The following is a 20,731-nucleotide window of genomic DNA, read 5'->3' as shown; positions in this document are numbered from 1 at the left end:
ACAGCCGGTAAGGTACCCACCGCCTAAGGGATGCTGCTTGCAGAGAGGACTCAGGGGGGAGTGGCATTGACATCTTGTGGATCTCATTCAGCTTGAGCCATACAGGATTTCCCCATCACTACAGCGGTGCTAAAAATAACCGGACCTGGGATCACAATGCTGTGACACATCTCTCCGATCACATATCGCTGCTGCGGGTTAATACAGCATTTTGGTGATTGAGGACGGGGTGCTATTGATTGGCTCCTGTGCTGCTGGTGTGCTGCACGTATCTGGCTGTAAATCACAATGGCGAGCTCCAGGAGCATCGAACTGGAGCATTTCGAGGAGAGGAATAAAAAGCCAAGGCAGTCCCGGCGGACTGGGGGAGGGCCGGGGAGCAGCTCCGGGTCTGTGCACAGGGGTAACGGACTGATACCCAGCCCTGCGCACAGTGCGCACTGCAGCTTCTACCGCACCCGAACGCTGCAGGCTCTCAGCTCCGAGAGGAAAGCTAAGAAGGTACGCTTCTACCGCAATGGAGATCGCTACTTCAAGGGGCTGCCGTACGCCGTGTCCGCAGAGCGATTCAGGTCCTTTGATGCTCTGCTTATGGAGCTCACCAGGTCCCTGTCTGACAACGTAAGCCTGCCCCAGGGGGTGCGCTGCATCTACACTCTGGATGGAGGCAAGAAGATAACCAGTTTAGATGAGCTGCAGGAAGGTAAAGAGGTCTTCTTAACTCCTTCAAGATAAGGTCTTTCTTCCTCCGCATCACAACCACATTCATCCAGCCACAACTACTGCTTCTCATACAGAGCATCCTGACACACACACACACAGATATATATATATCTCTTAAAATGTTCTGCTAGGGCACCATTTGGATGGATCACTTATGAGAACAGTGTATTAGGTTAAGATGTAAAAACAAAATCATGTATTCCACACAGTACTGCAGCTGAAGAAAATTGTTCCAAAAATTCATCATTTCCTTTTGCAGGTTTTTGCAATACCAGTGTTTGTCTTTTTTAACAGTTACAAGGAAAAGAAGATACTAAATTTCACCTAAATGTTTCAAATTTGGCATGCTGGTCCCAGAAGCCAACACGCCATGTCATTGGGTGAATTTGTATGCTTCTCATGGTGTCAATTAGTGCCAGGTTTGGACAGCTCAGAATACTATTCCCCATCACATTTCTGTGATTAGCAATACTTTTTGTGTACAATAGGGGGAAGATGTGTGCATTTGCATACAGGTATCCCAGTGTATATTCGGCTACTAGATACTCGACGTGTAGGCCCATCATGTTTTCTGGAACAATATGCTTTTACATGGTGGTTTCCAAGGCTGACTTATTTTGTTATTTCTGGAGTAGCTAGAGTTATGTGACGCCAACTAAGCTCCCCAACCTAAGTCACCTGTACATCCTTGGTGGAGGTAAGAACAAGACATCAAAGGTACTGTTAACGTAGGCCTCTGTCTTAAGTCATGAGTCCTTGCAATAGTGAATGTAGGATATATCATCATAACCTATTGGGTTATTGGGCTCTAATATTCAATATAAAAACGGGTAATTGGGCTCCTTTTGTAGTCAGGTTCCTCCATGTGCCTCTACTGAATAGACTAGTTGGGGTTATTTGGAGGTATGAGCCCACCCAGCACATCTTCTGTAGCATCTCCTACCTCATGTGATGTGGAGTGTCAGGGTATGGCATGTCCTGACACTGGGCACAGAGGATGCACAGTATTGGGAAGAGGAGTCCCTGGGGGCATTCAAGTCATTTCAGCCAGGAATTATGCATGTCTATATATTTTTTTATAGTAGTTTACCTTATCAGCGGGTCTCTGAGAGGATGTAGTGACCTGTTTTTGTTTTGCATTGACTGGTACATATCTAGTAACAGGAGCACAGCAAAGATGCCCTCACCTTTCCAGGAATGAACTAGGGAGTCCTGAGGCTTTAAAGCCAGCATCTGATAAATGATGTGGTTGCATTGGCCTTACACTTACTCTTATCGCATGGTTCCATGCATCACACAGACTGCACATGTGGCAATAAAGGTACATGTGAGGCACCATTAGGCACTGGCCCACTGGTCATTTGGCCAGGCTGGACATGCTGTTTTGAGATCTGGTCTTTCCATTACAGGCTACTCTGCTTCCTGGCTTTTTAATGGAAGACGATCTAAACTTTTCCTTGAACACAAACAAACATAAATTAATAACCAGGAAGCCTCAGAAATATTTTGTATATGCTGTGTGAGAGACTCTCAGACATTACAGGCAATTATTAGAACCACTGGGGGTAAGACAAATCTGGAATAATTTATTTTAAGTAATGTGTACTAATAGTTATATGGTACCTTTTAATTAACAATAAAACCCAACTTTACCTTGATATTTTGTACATAAATAACACATAATATTTGAATTGCATCATTACTGCAAAAATGTGGATAAGTATTTATTATATTTTCTCTCAACATTAATGCCAAGAATATATTTATATTGACATGATCATTTCTTGCTAAACTCTGGGTAGGTTTTTCAAAAATATTGTGTTTTTATTTTAAACAGTTCTACTGTTTGCATAATATCATGTTTCACAACTTATCATACTACTGCTAGTAAGAATAGAACAGCTCAGTCTTTACCACCCATTTGGACACTCTGACTAATGAAAGCCCATAGAGGAACACTTGTGTGTGTTTGAGCAGGGAATGTCATCCAAAATATAATATAACAATGGCGGCCTCCAGTTCTACTGATAAAGGAAGTTTATTGGAACAAAATGTGATAAAACCAGTTTTTTTGTGCTAACACACATTACTGTTTACAGCACTGTATTTAAAAGGATAAGTTTGTTTTTTCCATGGGACCCATTTGTATGAACATTCTGGCTGTGTATTTACTGTGAATGTTAAACCAAATTCCTTGCTTTCCAACCATTACAAGTTCTTCATTCCATTTTCACCATCGTTCTTTTTTCCATGTTCAGTTGGCATGCTCTATGAACTCCATGTACTAAGCTCTTTTTGCAGGATAGTTGAGGTTTCCACTTGAGTATTTCACGCTAGTGAATTGTTTTTGCAAGAACAGTTAAATCCCCTACAGAATGCCTAGTTAAATTTGTGAGCTTTCTTGAATGTCTCCACCAATTGAACTATCCATTATACAGGGCCAGCTCAGTCCTTATTGCAGGAAAATCTTTTCTAGATTTGCCCTGTGCGTACAATCCTCAATGCTCCTGCAAACACCCACTTTAGTGAATAAAGCCTGTGCGTGTCTCCTAGATGAAAACAGAAACATAGTTGGTCTGACATGTTTTCTGCATCTGGAAAACAGGTTATATATTATTTATATAGCTGGCACTTACTACAAGAACAATACAAGATGAAACGTCCATACTGTTCATAATTTAAATGAACGTAAAATCTTTATACACCTTGAAATAATCAAGCTTTTTGAAGGACCCTATAGAGCCCTGCTCTACTTCTGTACAAGTTCTTGGCCATATTGTCAATGTTTGCAGAAGTTAATACTATGACCAAATGCCATTTTGTTCTGTTGATCATAAAAAAAAAATGTGTGCTCTTTCTCTTCTTCCCTCCAAAATGTGCAAAAGAGTAACCGCACAATGTTTGTTTACCACCAAATAATCTGGGATGCAGGTATTTTGAATGGTCTACCTTGAGCAAAACAGGAACTTACAGCATTTATGTGGTTGGCAAGGTCAGCTTTAGATAAGAATTAAAATTACAGCTTTTATTTGCAGTCACCGTCCTGTGCACTTCCCTGTATTGGTCAGTGACCAATCCTGTTTGAGTTCCCTTTTGCTATAGAGTACTTCTTTGAGATTTGGTTGGGTTTTTTTTGTTTTTTTTTAAAAAAAACAAATATAAGCACGTGAAAATGTATGCGTGGCAAAGTGAGCCTTGGCAGTATACCGTTGGTACTGTTACAGGGTGTCAGTGATCTGTATTCCGTGAACAGAGCTGGAACGGTATGGATTTTTTTGCTTCTGTTATATTTCCTGCTACCGGCTCCTTTTTTAATTTTTAGCTTTCACTATGAATGCCAGAAAACATGCTTGCTGCAGCCTCTCATTTACTAAAATTACATACTCGTCTGCAATGGGTTCATAATCTGTCACAAATAATAAATAAATAAAATATCACTGTTCACTGAATTTCTGCAAATAATAAAATAGGTCTTTTTTTGACATTTTATGTACCATTTGCAAATGATTTATTGTATAAAGCAGTACTACTGTGTTATGTTCCCAGTACAAACGCCTATCCATGTGAACAGAATCTGAAATGAATCCGATCCTGCAACTACATGCTAACTGGTGGAAATGGATTAACATTTCTTTTACTTTATTCTAACTGATGAAGTAAAAAAATACTGGTTGTGGACTTTAGGGAACAAAGTTTATCTGCCACCAAAAAAAATAATGTAGGAAACGCATTTAGAATGGGAAAACAGTAGAAACCTTTTTTTTTTAATAGGTCTAGATTCCTGTAACAATATCAAGAACGTTATTTTTCTTATGAGCCCCTATCCCTTATACTGAAAATGTGGTCTTCTGCAAGTTTACTCTCCATTCTAAACCATTGATCAGTTCCGGCATATTAAAATACAATATAGCAAAACTGTCACAAATAAATCAGCATGTTTTTAATACATTTGTTTAAATAAAAAAAGTACAAAACAATCTTTAGCAATTTTAATACAGTTTGCGCATTAATAGGCATTTTGATGGTTAAAAAAAGTGGTAATTTGTGTAAGTCCCATTGCTTGGAGGACTAAGGATACTCCAAGTGTTTCAATGGGCAAATTAGCCCCAAAGGAAGACTTGGGGCTAATTTGGGGCAGCCCGTTGCAACACTTCTGTATCCTTAGTCTTCCAGGAGTCAAGTTGTTGTTGTATCTTCCTGCATTATCCTCACTTGGCCACATAATGAAGATCATCAGCCCTCAGGCTTAGCTAGTTCTGTGGAAAATCCTGGCAATTAGTGGACTTTGCTGGGACGCCGCGACTAGCCTCTGATCTTTTTTAACCTAGCAACCCTGCTGAAATCTGCCATTTTTCCCATATCCTGCATTTTACAGTTCAATGAACTAAATAATAAAACAATAATAAGCAAAAAAAATGAATTTAAACCCACATTGTTCCCACTGTGTACACATAAACATCTTCCTGTACTCTGCATAATTATTCTTCCCCTTGTTAGGTTGTGGATTAGTGCTAATCGATTCAAACAGCCTTTGTACAGTTGGGGTGAGAAGAGACAAGAAATTTGACATAATGCAACTTTTTATACCACCAATTGCTGCTTTATGAAATAATTATTTAATTTTTTTAGTAAATATCTCATTAATAGATTAACTGTAAAACAAACATGTGATATTCATGTTTTTAATTCCTTATCCTAATATTGTTATTGGAGCCAAGTTTACAGTGTAATAATGAAAAACATTTGCATCTGACGTCTCTGGAAGCTAATGTGTTTGTTTTTTTTGAATGAAAAGTTTCAGAAATCTGGAAAAAAAAGTTAAACCATGTGCTCTGATCGGTGTAAAATAATGAGCTCAGCACATACCACACATAATAAGCGTATGTTTTAATTGCGTTCAAAACAAATGGTTTCCCAAAAAGAAAACACATAACACAAACAAAATTATGTATATTACTTACCTGCTAGTGGTAATCTAATGTTTACTTTAATCTACCAAAAAAAAAAAAAAGTCCTTCAATCATTATGACCGTAAGCAGCCATCGTATGTGGCGCTTCTATGTAAGTTCTCTACAGAAATCACACCGTCTAGAGAAACAGGTACAGGTTCAAGAATTTGTTACCGTGATTGTGCAGCATTGTGACTTCTCTGAAATGTCTGGTAAATGAGTCCTTACGGTAGGGTTTACATAGAGAAGATCCTTCAGGGCTTTTACAGTGTTAACCACATACCCAATCTATAATAACCTAGTTAGCCGGTATAGTAACCCTTCACCTTTGATGGCTTTCAGGTGGCCATTGAACTCTTCTTAATAAATGTAGAGACACCCGGTACACTGATGGGAATCCATGTTAATGCTTTGTTTTATTGTTCTTTATGTTTACATCATACACTGCACCTGGTAAATTTTTATAAAGACTCCATAGTAAGCAGGCCCGGACTGGCACAAAAAATAGGCCCGGGCATTTAAGACTGAGCAGCCCGTTTTTATTTATTTATTTATTTTTAAAGCCCACCATTCATGTACCATCTTTGCATTTCCCCAAATCACTTAAACATTCATGATAGACACAAACACTTAATCATTCACACAAATCAATAACACATACTCATTAATGCAGTCTCACAAATCATTCAAGCAATTTATCCACACATGAATTCATTAATTCTCGTACGCATTCACACAATTCATCCACACATTTATTCATTCATTCTTGTACGCATTCACACTACCCCCTCTCCCCATCTCCTTCTTATCTGCCCCTTCTATGTTCCCCCTTATCACTATGTACCCCCTTCCCCATTTCTCAATATGTACCCCCTCTCACTATCTATCCCCTCTATCTACCCCTTTCTATCTAGCCCCTCTCCCCCCTCTCACTGCACCCCCTCCCTTACCCTACTTACCTTGTTGCCGGAGTAAGCAGCAACTGCGACCGTGTCCGCCACTCTAGGAGGCCGGGCAGCCCCCACCAGGGCCGGCCTTAGGGGTGCGCGGCCGCACAGGGCTTAAATTAAAACATCGGGGGGGGTTAAACTTTATTTAACATCCTCCATGTTAAATAAAGTTAAACAAACTTTATTTAACATGAAGGATATTAAATTAAGTAAACAAAAAAAAAAAAACACGATGTTTTAATTTAAGCCCTGTGCTGCCACGCACCCCTAAGGCCGGCCCTGGTGGGGGCTCCCCGGCCTCATAGGACACGGTCGCAGTTGCTGCGGGCTTAAGGGGCAGGTGCCCCTTATGCCCTGTGTTAATGCGGCCGCATAGGCCCAGTCAGTCCGGTCCTGACTGAGCCTATTTTAAGGTAGGTGCCTGGAGCTGCAGCTCCATCAGCCCCTACGTCAATCCGGCCCTGGGCCGCCCGGCCCACCGGGAAAATGCCCGGTGTGCCCGATGGCCAGTCCGGGCCTGATAGTAAGCCATAATCGTATAATAGCTATGTGTGCGTGGTCAGTCACTCGGCACTGGAAAGAATTGCATATCAGATGCCTATAATCATGGTTTTAGTTTAATTCTTGTCAGTTGCTGCAGTCATTGAATGTGAATTTGCAATGCAGATCTCATCTTCTTGTTTGGTTGTAGGAAAAAAGTCTATAGCAAGTTTCAAAATGTAAATCCGTGAAATGTAAACTATATATTTGATGGTTGTCTTTACGGCTACTGGGCAGCGTGAAATACTGTGTGTAATACAATTGCACATTTTAGTAGGTTGCCCATTAATAACAATAATAATGCTTTTGTATCTACACGTAAGTAATGGGTAGTGATGATCCTTCTGATTAGGGAAGCACTTTTGGGTTTTAGATTTAACTGGAGACCAAAGTCACAAAAATAGTCTGCTCCCCTACCATAGAGCCAGCCTTCCCATATTGTACACTACAAAGTTTGTGCCTAAAAGGGAAGATGTATGTACATCTAACCCCAGACACGTGTGAGCATTCTGATCTAATCCGTTCTTGCAGCTGTTCATGGTTGTTGAGTGTTTTTTAGCAAGTATAAAAGTCTCCCATTTTATCTGAAGCTCAGAATCCTAAGTAATATACATGAGTATTATCTTCCAGCTAGCATAGCAAAATGTGACTTGGTAAATTTCAAAAGATTTTTCTCTTTTCATTTCATCAGGTGAAAGCTATGTGTGTGCCTCGAACGAGTGTTACAGAAAAGTTGACTACAATAGAAATTCCAGTCCAAACTGGTCTGTGAATGTAAGGACTGGTTCTGCACGATCTCTGTCCACTTTAATGGCTTTAAAGAATGAGATGAAGGAGAGCAAAGATTTCATCAAGCCCAAGTTAGTAACTGTTATACGCAGCGGAGTGAAGCCTCGCAAAGCTGTAAGAATTCTTCTGAACAAAAAGACGGCCCATTCCTTTGAGCAGGTTTTGACAGACATCACCGATGCTATAAAGTTAGATTCCGGCGTTGTCAAGAGGCTGTGCACATTGGATGGAAAACAGGTAAGATGGATGAAACTTCTACACTGTAGAAAATCTAAAACAAAATATAAAACAAACATATATCTAATACTCAGTTGCTTGGTATGCTATCTGACTGCAGTAACATCTACCCTGACACTACATTGCTACATTAAATGCATTGTTCAATAGCCGTCGCTCTTTTCATCTTCAACATCTCTAAATTGAGATATATTCAAAGAAATATTTAATATGTAGATTATATATTTCAAGATATGTGGGTTTTTTTTAAGATTAATGAAATTTGAACAGTATTTTTGTTTAACTAAATCCTTGTGGTAACGTAGCTTGTATAGAGATGTGCGTGGAGGCTCACACACAATGTAGATACTGAACACATAAACATGCGGAGCTGGCAGTTGTAAACTCATGAAAATGAGTCCATTAATAATGTATCCTAGGAAAAAATGGCCAGAGTGATCACCCAAGTCCTTGCACCTTTCACCAAACTGTCTGCCATCCAGTATATGCTTTCCAGATCCTGCCGCCTTCATACATGCTTTAATTGGCATCTACCTCCAGATATTATTATATCTCAAACCTCTCAAAATACAGGATACTTAGAATACAATGTGCCTTAAGACTATATAATTAATAAAACATTTCAAGTGACTAACACCAACAGAGATCATTGTTTTGTGACTGGTGGGCTGTATGACACATTCAGAGGTATAATGAGCATTTTTTTGTTAAATTGGAACTAGTTAATGTTGCTAGGAGACCGTCATTTAGAAAGAGGCTTCTGCTGAGAGCTGTATGGAGCTAAATGGTCTTTGGTCAGTTCTGGTTAAGTCTGTCACCCTGGATGTGAATAACCTTTTTAAATCGACATATGCAAAGGACTATTATTACTGTATTAAAACTCAAATTAATCCTAAAATTACATTTAAATAAGACAGCAATTACAGAATGTAATCTGTGTTGCAGATTGATGGTGTAGATATGTTTTTCATACCCATTTGCAGTACATGCCTACCAAAGGAGGGTTTTTTTTGGGGGGGGGCACAGCTTAACCTAGACTTTTGGTGTCACTAAGTGACCTATTGTTAGCTGTTTATGTAATTTACTAAAATAAAAATAAAAAGATGTTTTGGTTTCTATATGCATTGTAGTGGGCCTAGGCTGGGATACATCAGTACTTGGGATGTATGGTAAGACCTGCTAACTAAAAACGCAGCATATTGCTTCACCGGGTTCTGGTTTTGAGCAATGGAAGGTACCAGTCACACATCCCTCTCAGGTACTGGGGTGGGGGTTAAAATGATGGTAACAAATAGTATAGGAAAGTGAAGTATTGTAGCATAATGCGGTCTCTAGCAGTTTTCTTTCCATGGCTATAGAATACAGTGGTAAACCTAAGTTGGCATAGGCAAGGACATCTGAATTTAGCCCCCTGTACCAACAGGAGACCAAAACGTTCTGTATTTTGGTCCGTTATATGCCTCAAGCAAGCCCTTGTATTTGTCAGGATGCTTTAGACCTCTCCCTGAGCCTAAAGGTTTTTTTGGGCCTCCATCACTGGATGCTGCATGGTTTTTTTTTGTTTTGTTTTTTGTTTGTTTTTTTACTTTCATTGTTAATTTATGCAATTTTAAAAAGAAAAATATGTGCCTATTGTAAAGCATTTTAATTGTAGTACATATCAATGTAAGATGAGAGCTCCCCAAAGAAGATAACTGTCGCTTCCTCAGGAAAATATCTTACAAGGTTTTTGGTTTTTTTTTGTTATGCCCCAGGGAGGCCAGATGGCCCAATTAACTCTTACCGAATATGCGCATTGCATGTCTGCATTAAAATCAGGGATGCCCTGAACAATTTTTATTAGTTTGCCTGGTTAAAAGAGCCATCTGGTCATCCTATATGACAGTTTATTCCACAGCATATAACTGCACAATTTAACAAAATGATTTTGAAAAAGTCCAATGTAACCAAAGTATATGTTATGGTGGTTTTTGCAGTGACATGACACCTGACAAGTAATATGATGTAAATCCCAATTAATACAAATTATCAAAGTCAGGGATCCTAGTTTAATAAGCAATATTCCTAGTTTTATGGATGTCCGTATTGATAGAATGAGCCACACGTTCTGTTTATTTACATATTCTATTTATCTTCAAGTAAATGGGTTTCTCTCCCTATTTTTGTCTGCCCAATGAGGTGTTGTATTCCAACAAATATGCATCAGAAAAATATTACAAAATGATTCGTTCTAAAAACTAGACTAGTATATAATATCAAAGTAAAACAGGAGCAATATAGGATCTAGAAAAGCTGTCCTGCAGTTCCGCCATCTGTTACTTTTAGTTGGTGGTCTTCTGGAACAATAAATCTATTTAACTCTTTTGTTGCATTATACTGTTTCTATATGGCTTGGAATAGGATAAGAAACACTAAATTTGTTCTTCACAAGCCCTTAATAAATATGAATGTAAGTTCTAGTCCTACCAAGGCAAACTCTGCAAATATATAGAATATTCCGTAGTTTTTAGACTTAATTTATTTAGCACAATCAGATAGAAGTTGTAAAAAGCATATCATAAATGGGTTGTTTAAACAAAAGCTATTAACCTTCAGAGACCTGAAAAGCACTCTACGTGCAGCGTTTGTATATATGGGTCACCCTCTGTTTTCTCCTTTAAGCCACTGAATTCATTTGGTTGTTGATCTTTTCTTCAGGAGGAACAATGCTGGTGCTGCTCAGGTCAAAGATGCCAATTTTCCACATGCACTTTATTGTTGGTTTAGCCAAGATCAGCAAAAGCCAGCACCTTGCGTGAAGGAGAGCTGCGGTTTCTGTGCAACTGCCACAAAATTTATAATTGTATTATAATGTTGTGTTAAATGCCAAAATGGTAAGCAATAGTTTGCAACATATTAGGACAAAGCTTAAAGGATAGTACAGGGTAGGGGAAGTATTTTTGTTTCAACTGCAGGAGATCAGGAATTAGTTTATAGAATATGGAAAGGATAACATGTAGCAGATGGAGATCCTGTAGTGACAGCTTATGTCAAAAAGTATCCAAGTGCTTTCAAGTTAATGTAGAACTTCAATATGCAAAATTAAATACAACACTCCATTCTACAGTTGTCGATCCTTAACTTTATTTTATTTTTTTATTAAATCTTTATTTTAGTTTTCAGGCTTCTTATATTTCCTCCTTCTACATATTATACGTTTCCATTACTAATGTCTTGTCAACAACTTCTCTTGTGGAGGAGTACAAAAAAATTACAGGTAAAGAACATATCTTTAATTTTAAATAGTATTATGGTGCTTCATTTTACCATGTTAGGTGTGAAACAGAAGTCTACAGAAGCTCTGTGTTTTCTACCTTGGTAGGAAAAAGCTGAAGGGGAGGACACAAGGCAAAGGGTCTTCTGATAAGAACGCACCAGGGTAGTAAAAAAGTACAGCTGTGGCAATAGCCAAATACAGAAAGAAGGACATATAAGCTTGTTTGGCTTTAATAAAGCAATTTCTTTAACACGGTATGTGCTCCAAACATGATTTTTTTTTCATAATATTCTTACACACATCCATATGTGTATTATATTATATATTTATTTATATATGGTAATGATCCCTTTTCGTTTGTTTTACATAATGTGAGCCATTGTCCATGTTTTAGGGGAGAAAATGACAATGTATTGATTTATCAGTATCCCTAATCCATTATTTGGTGCATGTGATATACCATCTGTCATTTGAAAACTAAATCACAGACCCCCTGTGTAGGTTCTAGTGAGTATACATTGTCTCCCACAGAGCTTCCTCTTAATAACATCTAATTACTCTGGTAAACCCTTTAGCTGCGGCAGCTGTCATGAGTCCAATGTTTGTGCTTGGTCCTGATGTCTGTGAGTAAAGATAAGCTTAAGTTATTTACTTTTACGCTTGCTCATTACTTCTAGTTGAGTGTTCCTTGATTTATATATCAGAAGCTTTCTGTTCCAGCTCACTTTATTGGTATCAAATAGGGTATACTGCTTCAAATTGAGTTAATTGTTCATGTAGGATTGCTCTTTCAGATATAAACTACAATGTATGTTTATTGCATTGTTTAGTTTTATAGTTCCATGTTATAGCATAGTATTGTTAGCTAACCATTTTTCTTTCAAATCTTCTCCTCTTTCTTCAAGATCCTTGGTTTCCTTCCAACAACATGAAATACATTTAAATCTCATATCTTGCCTACTAAAACATATCTCAATGTGAATCCATGTGTATTAAGAAATGTTCAAATTAGTAAATTATATATTTGCAAATCACAGATTAACGTTTAGCTGCAGAGATTCAGTGATTCATTGTGTATAGTATACACTGATCAGCCATAACATTATGACCACTGACAGGTGAAGTAAATAACACTGATAATCTTGCTATCATGGTATCTGTCAGTGGAATGTATTAGGCAGCAAGTGAACATTTTGTCATCAAAGTTGATGTTAGAAGCAGGAAAAATGTGCAAGCATAGGAATCTTGGCAAGGGCCAAATTGTGATGGCTAGATGACTGGGTCAGAGCATCTCCAAAACTGCAATGGGCAGCCAAGGCTCATTGATGCACGCGGGGGCGAAATCCAACAGAAGAGCTACTGTAGCTCAAATTGCTGAAAAAGTTAATGCTGGTTCTGATAGAAAGGTAACATAGTAACATAGTAACATAGTTCATAAGGTTGAAAAAAGACCAAAGTCCATCAAGTTCAACCTATATACATATTGTGTCCCTACTGTGTTGATCCAGAGGAAGGCAAAAAACCCTTATGAAGCAGATGCCAATTGCCCCATACCAGGGGGAAAATTCCTTCCCGACTCCAAATATGGCAATCAGAATAAATCCCTGGATCAACGTTCTGTCCCTATTAATCTAATATCCATAACTTGTAATATTATTGCTTTCAAGAAACACGTCCAGGCTCCTTTTGAACTCTTTTATTGAGTTTACCATCACCACTTCCTCTGGCAGAGAGTTCCATAATCTCACCGCTCTTACTGTAAAGAACCCCCGTCTGTGCTGGTGTAGAAACCTTCTTTCCTCCAGCCGTAGAGGATGTCCCCTTGTTATAGATACAGTCCTGGGTATAAATAGGTCCTGGGAGTGATCTCTGTACTGTCCCCTTATATATTTATACATAGTTATTAAGTCCCCCCTAAGCCGTCTTTTTTCCAAACTAAATAACCCCAATTCTGATAATCTTTCTGGGTACTGTAGTCCTCCCATTCCCCTTATTACTCTGGTTGCCCGTCTTTGAACCCTCTCCAGCTCCACTATATCTTTCTTGTACACTGGTGCCCAGTACTGTACACAGTATTCCATGTGTGGTCTGACTAGTGACTTGTACAGGGGTAGAATTATTTCCTTGTCGTGGGCATCTATGCCCCTTTTGATGCACCCCATGATTTTATTTGCCTTAGCAGCAGCTGCCTGACACTGGTCGCTACAGGTAAATTTACTGTTAACTAAAACTCCTAAGTCCTTTTCCATGTCAGTCGTCCCCAGTGTTTTCCCATTTAATACATATTCCCAGCCTGGATTTTTCTTCCCCATGTGCATAACCTTACATTTATCTGTGTTGAACCTCATCTGCCACATCCCAGCCCAAGCCTCCAACCTATGCAGATCCATTTGTAATCGTGCGCTGTCCTCTATTGTGTTAACCACGTTACAGAGCTTAGTATCGTCTGCAAAGATTGATACTTTACTATGCAATCCCTCTACAAGGTCATTAATAAATATATTAAAAAGAATAGGACCCAAAACTGACCCCTGTGGTACCCCACTAGCAACAGTCACCCACTCAGAGTATGTACCATTAATAACCACCCTCTGTTTCCTATCACTGAGCCAGTTACTTACCCACATACACACATTCTCCCCCAGCCCAAGCATTCTCATTTTATGTACGAGCCTTTTATGTGGCACCGTATCAAATGCTTTGGAAAAATCAAGATATACGACATCCAGCGATTCACCCCGATCCAGTCTTGAGCTCACCTCCTCATAAAAGCTGATCAGGTTAGTTTGACAGGACCGATCCCTTGTAAACCCATGCTGATATGGAGTCATACACTTATTTTCATTGAGATACTCCAAAATAGCATCTCTTAGGAAACCCTCAAACAGTTTACACACAACAGAAGTTAAACTAACAGGCCTATAATTCCCCGGGTCACTTTTTGTCCCCTTTTTGAATATTGGCACAACATTTGCTATGCGCCAGTCCTGGGGAACAGACCCTGTCACTATAGAGTCCTTGAATATTAGAAATAGGGGTCTGTCTATTACATTACTTAACTCCCTTAGAACGCGGGGGTGAATGCCATCTGGACCTGGTGATTTGTCTATTTTGATTTTTTTTAGGCGGCACTGCACTTCTTCCTGCGTTAGACAGGCGACATGTACTGGGGCATTTATCTCATCCTGCTGTATATTACCTGGCATTTCATTTTCCTCTGTGAATACAGCAGAGAAGAATATATTTAATAGATTAGCTTTTTCCTGATCCCCGTCTATAACTTCTCCCTCATTACTTTTTAAGGGGCCAACGCTTTCATTGTTAACCTTTTTACTATTTATATAGTTAAAGAACATTTTGGGGTTTGTTTTACTCTCTTTGGCAATGAGTCTTTCTGTCTCCAATTTTGCTGCTTTTATCTGATTTTTACATATTTTATTTTTTTCCCGATAGCTTTTTAGTGCTTCCTCACTGCCTTCCTGTTTTAGTAGCTTAAATGCCTTTTTTTTGCCATTTATTGCCCCCTTTACATTTTTATTTATCCACATTGGTTTTCTCTTGTTCCTGACTCTTTTATTCCCATACGGTATGTACGTGTCAGAACACACAGTGCATCTCAGTTTGTTGCGTATGGGGCTACGTAGCCACAGACCAGTCAGGTTGCCCATGCTGACTCATGTCCAATGCCGAAAGCGCCTGCAATGGGCACATGAGCCTAAGAACTGGACTGCGGAGTAATAGAAGAAGGTCTAATGAATCACGTTTTCTTTTACATCACGTGGATGGCCGTGTGTGTGCGTTGCTTACCTGGAGAACACATGGCACCAGGATGCATCCATGGAGGCCCCATCTCGCAAGTTACAGGACTTAAAGGACCTGCTGCTAACATGTTGTTGCCGGATACCATAGCACACCTTCAGAGGTCTGATGGAGTCCATGCCCCAACGGGTCAGGTTGCTTTGGTGGTAGAAGGGGAACCTACACAATATTAGGCAGGTGGTCATAATGTTATGGCAGATCAGTGTATATCTGCAATATTTTTGTGTGGGATCTCAAATATTTAAGTGGCTAAGATGTTTTTGTTTGTTTTTTTATTTATATTCGTTCCATTGTAAGTATGTAAACAACAATCCACTTTTCATACATTGATACTCTTTAAAGATACAGTATATGTGTCTCTGTAATTCAAGACAAAATTTAAAATATAGTTAACATAGATTGTAGATTTCATAAAACTGTAATGTATTTAATTTTTCCTAGGAGAAAGCAATTTCCGTTCTTACAAGGAACTAGAAGTTGTTGTGATTTGGTAAAATGATATCAACTAGGCTCAAGGAATGCAAACTAGCTTCAGTATTTAGCTATGACAGCCTGAGCACAGTCATCCCAAAAATCAAACATTTGTTTTTAGGCAAAGATTCGTTTTCCTGTCCTGTTTGTTGCCCTCGAGGACTAGAGTTGTGCATCCCTGGTCTAGAACCAAATGCATGGCTTGGAGGTAACAAGAGGATCATGAGGCTGTACCAGAATTTACCATAAACATCATCCCTGCCTCTCTAGGAGTCAGGCCTTGCACCATCCTTCGGGATACACAGGGTTTCGATTAAGAGGGTGTCAACTAATACAGTGCTTCAACTGGCTTATCTGTCTCAAAAAAGGCAGTTTTGGGCAGCCTGGGAGTCAATAAAGTCTATTTTAATTGATTACTACAACTACATAAAGGTGTGTATAATAGGAATCCTGGGAACAAAATTCTTCAATGTTCATCAACACAAAGTGGGTTTCTTATACATATATTGCTTATTTTAACCTGTAAAGTCCTTCATGTGGCTTTATTTGGTGTAGGATTTAGGAAAAAGTTTAGACCTGCTTAAACACAGCCAAAGTGTAAATTAAGGCAATACAGCAAGATACATTAGCGCAGCCGGGCCACGCACTAATGTTGTAGTTGGTTTTGTGTAACACAAATTGGATGTGGCCGCAGCTGGTCTCCCTAACGGAGCCTGCGTAGACAGGGCATGCAGCAGCTGATCGTTTTAACATGATCTGTGTGACTCCTCTTTGCTTCCTTGCTGCTAATGCATATTATTCCCAGAGGTAAGGCGTTTGCTTTGAATTTTTTATTTTCTTCTTTTAGTTCCTCAGATTTTAGGCTCAAAGTAGTTTACATATTATTTGAGCATCCGCGTAACTATAGCTTGGACATGGAACTGCTGTTTCCAGACTTCTCCCCCCCCCCCCAAGTGGCAGACCTCTTGGACTTAATATGATGATCTCACAATTATATTGAAAAAGTGTGAAACTTATGAATAAGCTCGATTCACTGCATTGTTCATGTGCTACCAGGTTAATGCTACAATATACTAAATATCTTGTGCTCTAACACATCTATTTTGTTAATTAAAACAGTCTCTATGTTTGGAGACGTTTTATTAGTTATAGTATTAGATAAGGTAATAGGCCTGTAAAATCTTTAAACACCAATACATAAAACCATTCTCCGAAGAAAAACACAGCACTATAAAAAAAAAAATAAAGCCTCCGTAACAAAATTGAATGTGCCAACACTTCCATGATATCTGACAGTCTCTTAATTATCACTGAAACAGAGAACATCCTGCTTTTGTCAATCTTTATCAACTTTAAGCCTATTTAAAACCCCGATTGTGTAAAAATAACATTAGTTGGGATAAGCAACACATCCTGTTTTGGTTCTGACCCTTTAGAGAGGCATACAGAGGGGAAGTAAAATGACAATATAGTTACCACTGAACAGATAAATTAGCCCTTCAAGCTCTTTGGCTGAATCTCAAAAAAGTTGCATTGGAACCTTAAGCCCAGCGGCCTGATATTATCAACGTGCAGCCGCACTCTATATGTTTCACAGAACGATCTGGAAATAGGGTAGTCATTTTTATAGCAATGGAGAATACTAATTGCTGTTTCTTTTTATATGCAAATTGATTCTTGGAGCTGGATAACAATATCTCGTGTGGTGTTTCCTCCTCCTCGGCATTGATTTTGCTCTGTGTTCTCAGCTGTTCCAGGACAAGCTGGGTTGTTGAGCTGTCTCCTTCTATATTCTGTTTATATACACTGGCATTTAATAATAATAATATTGCTTTATCCTGTATACACCGTGTATACGGTAATCCTAGAAGTAGCTTATTAAAAAGAACATATAATTTCTTTAAAAATACATAAGAATGGAAAGCCCCGATGTTACTTCGGGACAAAGCTATGAGGCTTCTGTAAAAAAAAAATCACAAGCACTTTTGTCAAACAGTTGTTTGTTTCAACAAAACTTCATGGTTTTGTAGCGCACACCTCCTTGGCACATAAGGAATTTTAACCAAAAGTCCATGCACTGATACTGCTCTTCCTCTTGTGTCATCCCCTATCCTTGGAAATATGAATACATCAACTGGTCCATAACAATATAGTGCTTCATTAATTAGGCTCTATGATCCATCATTAAAAATCAAATATAGATTTGCTGAATTTGTTTACAGTAATGTCCTTTTTTTATTCATAAAAAAAAAAGTTCTGGAATGAAACTTGTCAGGTACTCTCCATTTATTTATTAATTATAAGATATTCAAGTACTGTTCACCCCTGATTCTCTCCCTCATGAAGTTCTATAGCAGGTGGGTTCTGGATCTAACATTAAATTGAATGGCCTAATAGATCTATTTAAAATTCATAGTTTTCATTTCCTACGTTTGTGTAACAAGGATATTTTTTATGTAACGCATGTGAGAATGCCAAAGAGCAAGCAAGTCAATGAAAAATCAATCTGTTCCTATTCCACCCACTTAAATGATCAATAGTGGGTATGTTGATTGGCAAATCCAAGCCGAATAGAAAGCTGCATGATTTATACATGCAAACGCAAAGTAGAAAAATTATAATCATGTTTTTATGAAAACAAATTCTGCTGCACTGGGGAACAGTATAACACGCTCATGACATATTGCAGCAGAGAGTAACTGGTTGTTAATGAAATATATTCTTTCAATTCAGTGATTATGAAATTGCAATGAATACAATGCATTGTTGATTTTTGTCCTTTTTAGTTCTTTTGACAATTTTACATGAGAGACCAAGGACTATTTTTATCTGCTTAGTATTTCAAATGAGAGGCTAACCTTGTTCTTGGCTAACTATGTTTGTGTGGCTTCTAGTTTCTACAACACTGTGTCAACCCATTGAATAGACTACAGTTCACTGCATTCTCCTTAATGCAAGGATGTTTTAGGACACCTTTAAGCCTTGGGCAAAGCCATTGTATTCTTCACATAGTTTTTACAATGTACAACAAAGCAGAATTGAGTATTCCCTCTGCTCCATTGCTCTATTTTTACTCATTTGATGTTTGTTATCTAGGTATTTATTCCCATCTCTTTACATATCACTGTTGTGTACCATCCCCCAGGCCGTGGTAATATCTTTCTTGACCACTTCTCATCATGGCTTCCCCTCTTCTTCTCCTCTGATGTAACCTCTGTCATACTCTTGAGACTCCAACATTCCAGTAGACACCACCTTGTGCCCCATGCTCCCTAAATTCCTTTCCATTACCTTCTCCTCTTGATATTACACCATATACTAACTCACCTAATCACGATGATTCACACCCTGGACCTTATTTTTGTAGCATGTGCTAACTTCCCTAATTCCCCTTTCCCTCTTTCTTCCCAACAACCTTGTCTGACCAGAGACCTTATCTCTCTCAATCTTCAGGAATTCTCAACTGATCTACACCCTCTCCTCATTCCCATGTCAAACATAGGATGCCCTAACCTAGCTACCTCACTCTACAGCTCAACCCGCCGATCTGCTCTTGAAGATGTAGTCCCAAGCACTACTAGCTCTTCATAATCATATTTCCGAACCTGGCATCTGACACTAACCTAACATCGTTGATGATGTTCCAATACTGCTGAATATAGTTGGCTGTGTGAAATATCTACATAGCCCCCTCCTGCCCTTGTCCTCCCTCTGACTCAGCTACCATCCATACTCCACTTCTTCTACATTAAATCATTGTCACTACCTTGCCACTGAGGGTAAGGTTTGTGCTCATTTTTTTTCTCTTACTCAACTACTCTCATCCCTACACTAACTCATATCTTCAATCTCTCCCTCTCTACTGAATCTGCCCCATCCTCTTTCCTGCTACCATAACGCCAAACTTGGACCCCACCAATCTGTCCAACTACCTTCCTATCTCTCTATTTCCTCTGACTTCCAAGCTTCATGAACACGTCTTATACACCCAACCAAGTTTCTTGACCCTCATCAATGTGAATTCCACTCTCAACATTCTAATAAAACTGCCCTTATTAAAGTTATATTTCTAGTTCGCATATGTGCTTACACGATTTCTTAAGGGCTGTCCCTTTCCTCTGGAATGTTCTTCCCTGGCTTATCCATGTTTCCCCCTGCCTCCGATCCTTCAAAAAAAATCCCTCAAGGCCCACTTCTTTAGAGATGCTTATGAATTTATATGTTAATTCTCTTCCTCCCACCTACATCTAGCTCACCTGTCCTAGTCCCTCTTCTGCCTTTGGACAATACTTACGTTGAACAATATTCATGTTTAATTAGTGTGGTTGGTCCATTACAATGAATGGCACTTTTAACTCTTGTGCAACTCCTTCTAAGATATAAGCTCATTTTAAGCAGGGTCATCTCTGTTTTTTGTTTACGTAAGTCAGATTGTTAAGTTACATACTAGTTGTAATGTCCTGTTGAACCATTGTACAGTGCTGTGGAAATTGATGGCACTATATAAAACAATAATAGTAATAAAAACTTATAGCACACTGCTACATAGCTTTCTTTCCTTCCTATACATGCCTGACTAATGGAGCTCCACCAGATATGCCTATAGTTCATATGCTGCGTGAAGTATCCATGTCTCATATTAAAAGAATCTACAGGTTTATATTCATCAAAAGAAAAATATACCTCAAACATTCTAGTTGGAAAAAAAAGTAAAAAATCCATGAATTGCAACTGTGTTTAAAACAATACTGATTTTATTTATTTATTTTTCTTTCACAATCAATATATTTTTTTGCATTATAATTACATAAATGTTGGGATTCCTTTTTGTTTTTAAATATATTGAATAAATAAGCAAATAAAGTAGGTTATGTGCAGCAGAGAAATACAATTAGTACTGTAGTTTTGGTGAAAAATAATACAAATGAACATTGCTTTTAAATGAGATGAAATACATGTAACAGAACTGACATTTAGCTTTACTGTTAACATACATT

At 38.6% G+C, this 20,731-nt stretch overlaps 1 protein-coding gene across 1 annotated transcript in view; it reads left to right on the top strand.

Annotated features, from left to right (window-relative positions):
• Window positions 1-288: 288 nt before the first annotated feature.
• Window positions 289-20,731, top strand: part of LOC149287397 (serine/threonine-protein kinase DCLK2-like) — a 48,162-nt gene continuing 27,719 nt past the window's right edge. Inside the window, exons 1-2 of the mRNA XM_089492900.1 lie at window positions 289-703; window positions 7,854-8,188. Coding sequence (XP_089349026.1) covers window positions 289-703; window positions 7,854-8,188 — 750 coding nt within the window. The remainder of the gene's footprint in view (window positions 704-7,853; window positions 8,189-20,731) is intronic.

Source organism: Sceloporus occidentalis, unplaced genomic scaffold (assembly GCF_023333645.1).
Source record: "Sceloporus occidentalis isolate IW3139 unplaced genomic scaffold, rSceOcc1.0.p SCAF_61, whole genome shotgun sequence".
Taxonomy (NCBI): domain Eukaryota; kingdom Metazoa; phylum Chordata; class Lepidosauria; order Squamata; family Phrynosomatidae; genus Sceloporus; species Sceloporus occidentalis.
This window is presented reverse-complemented; position numbering and strand designations above follow the sequence as displayed.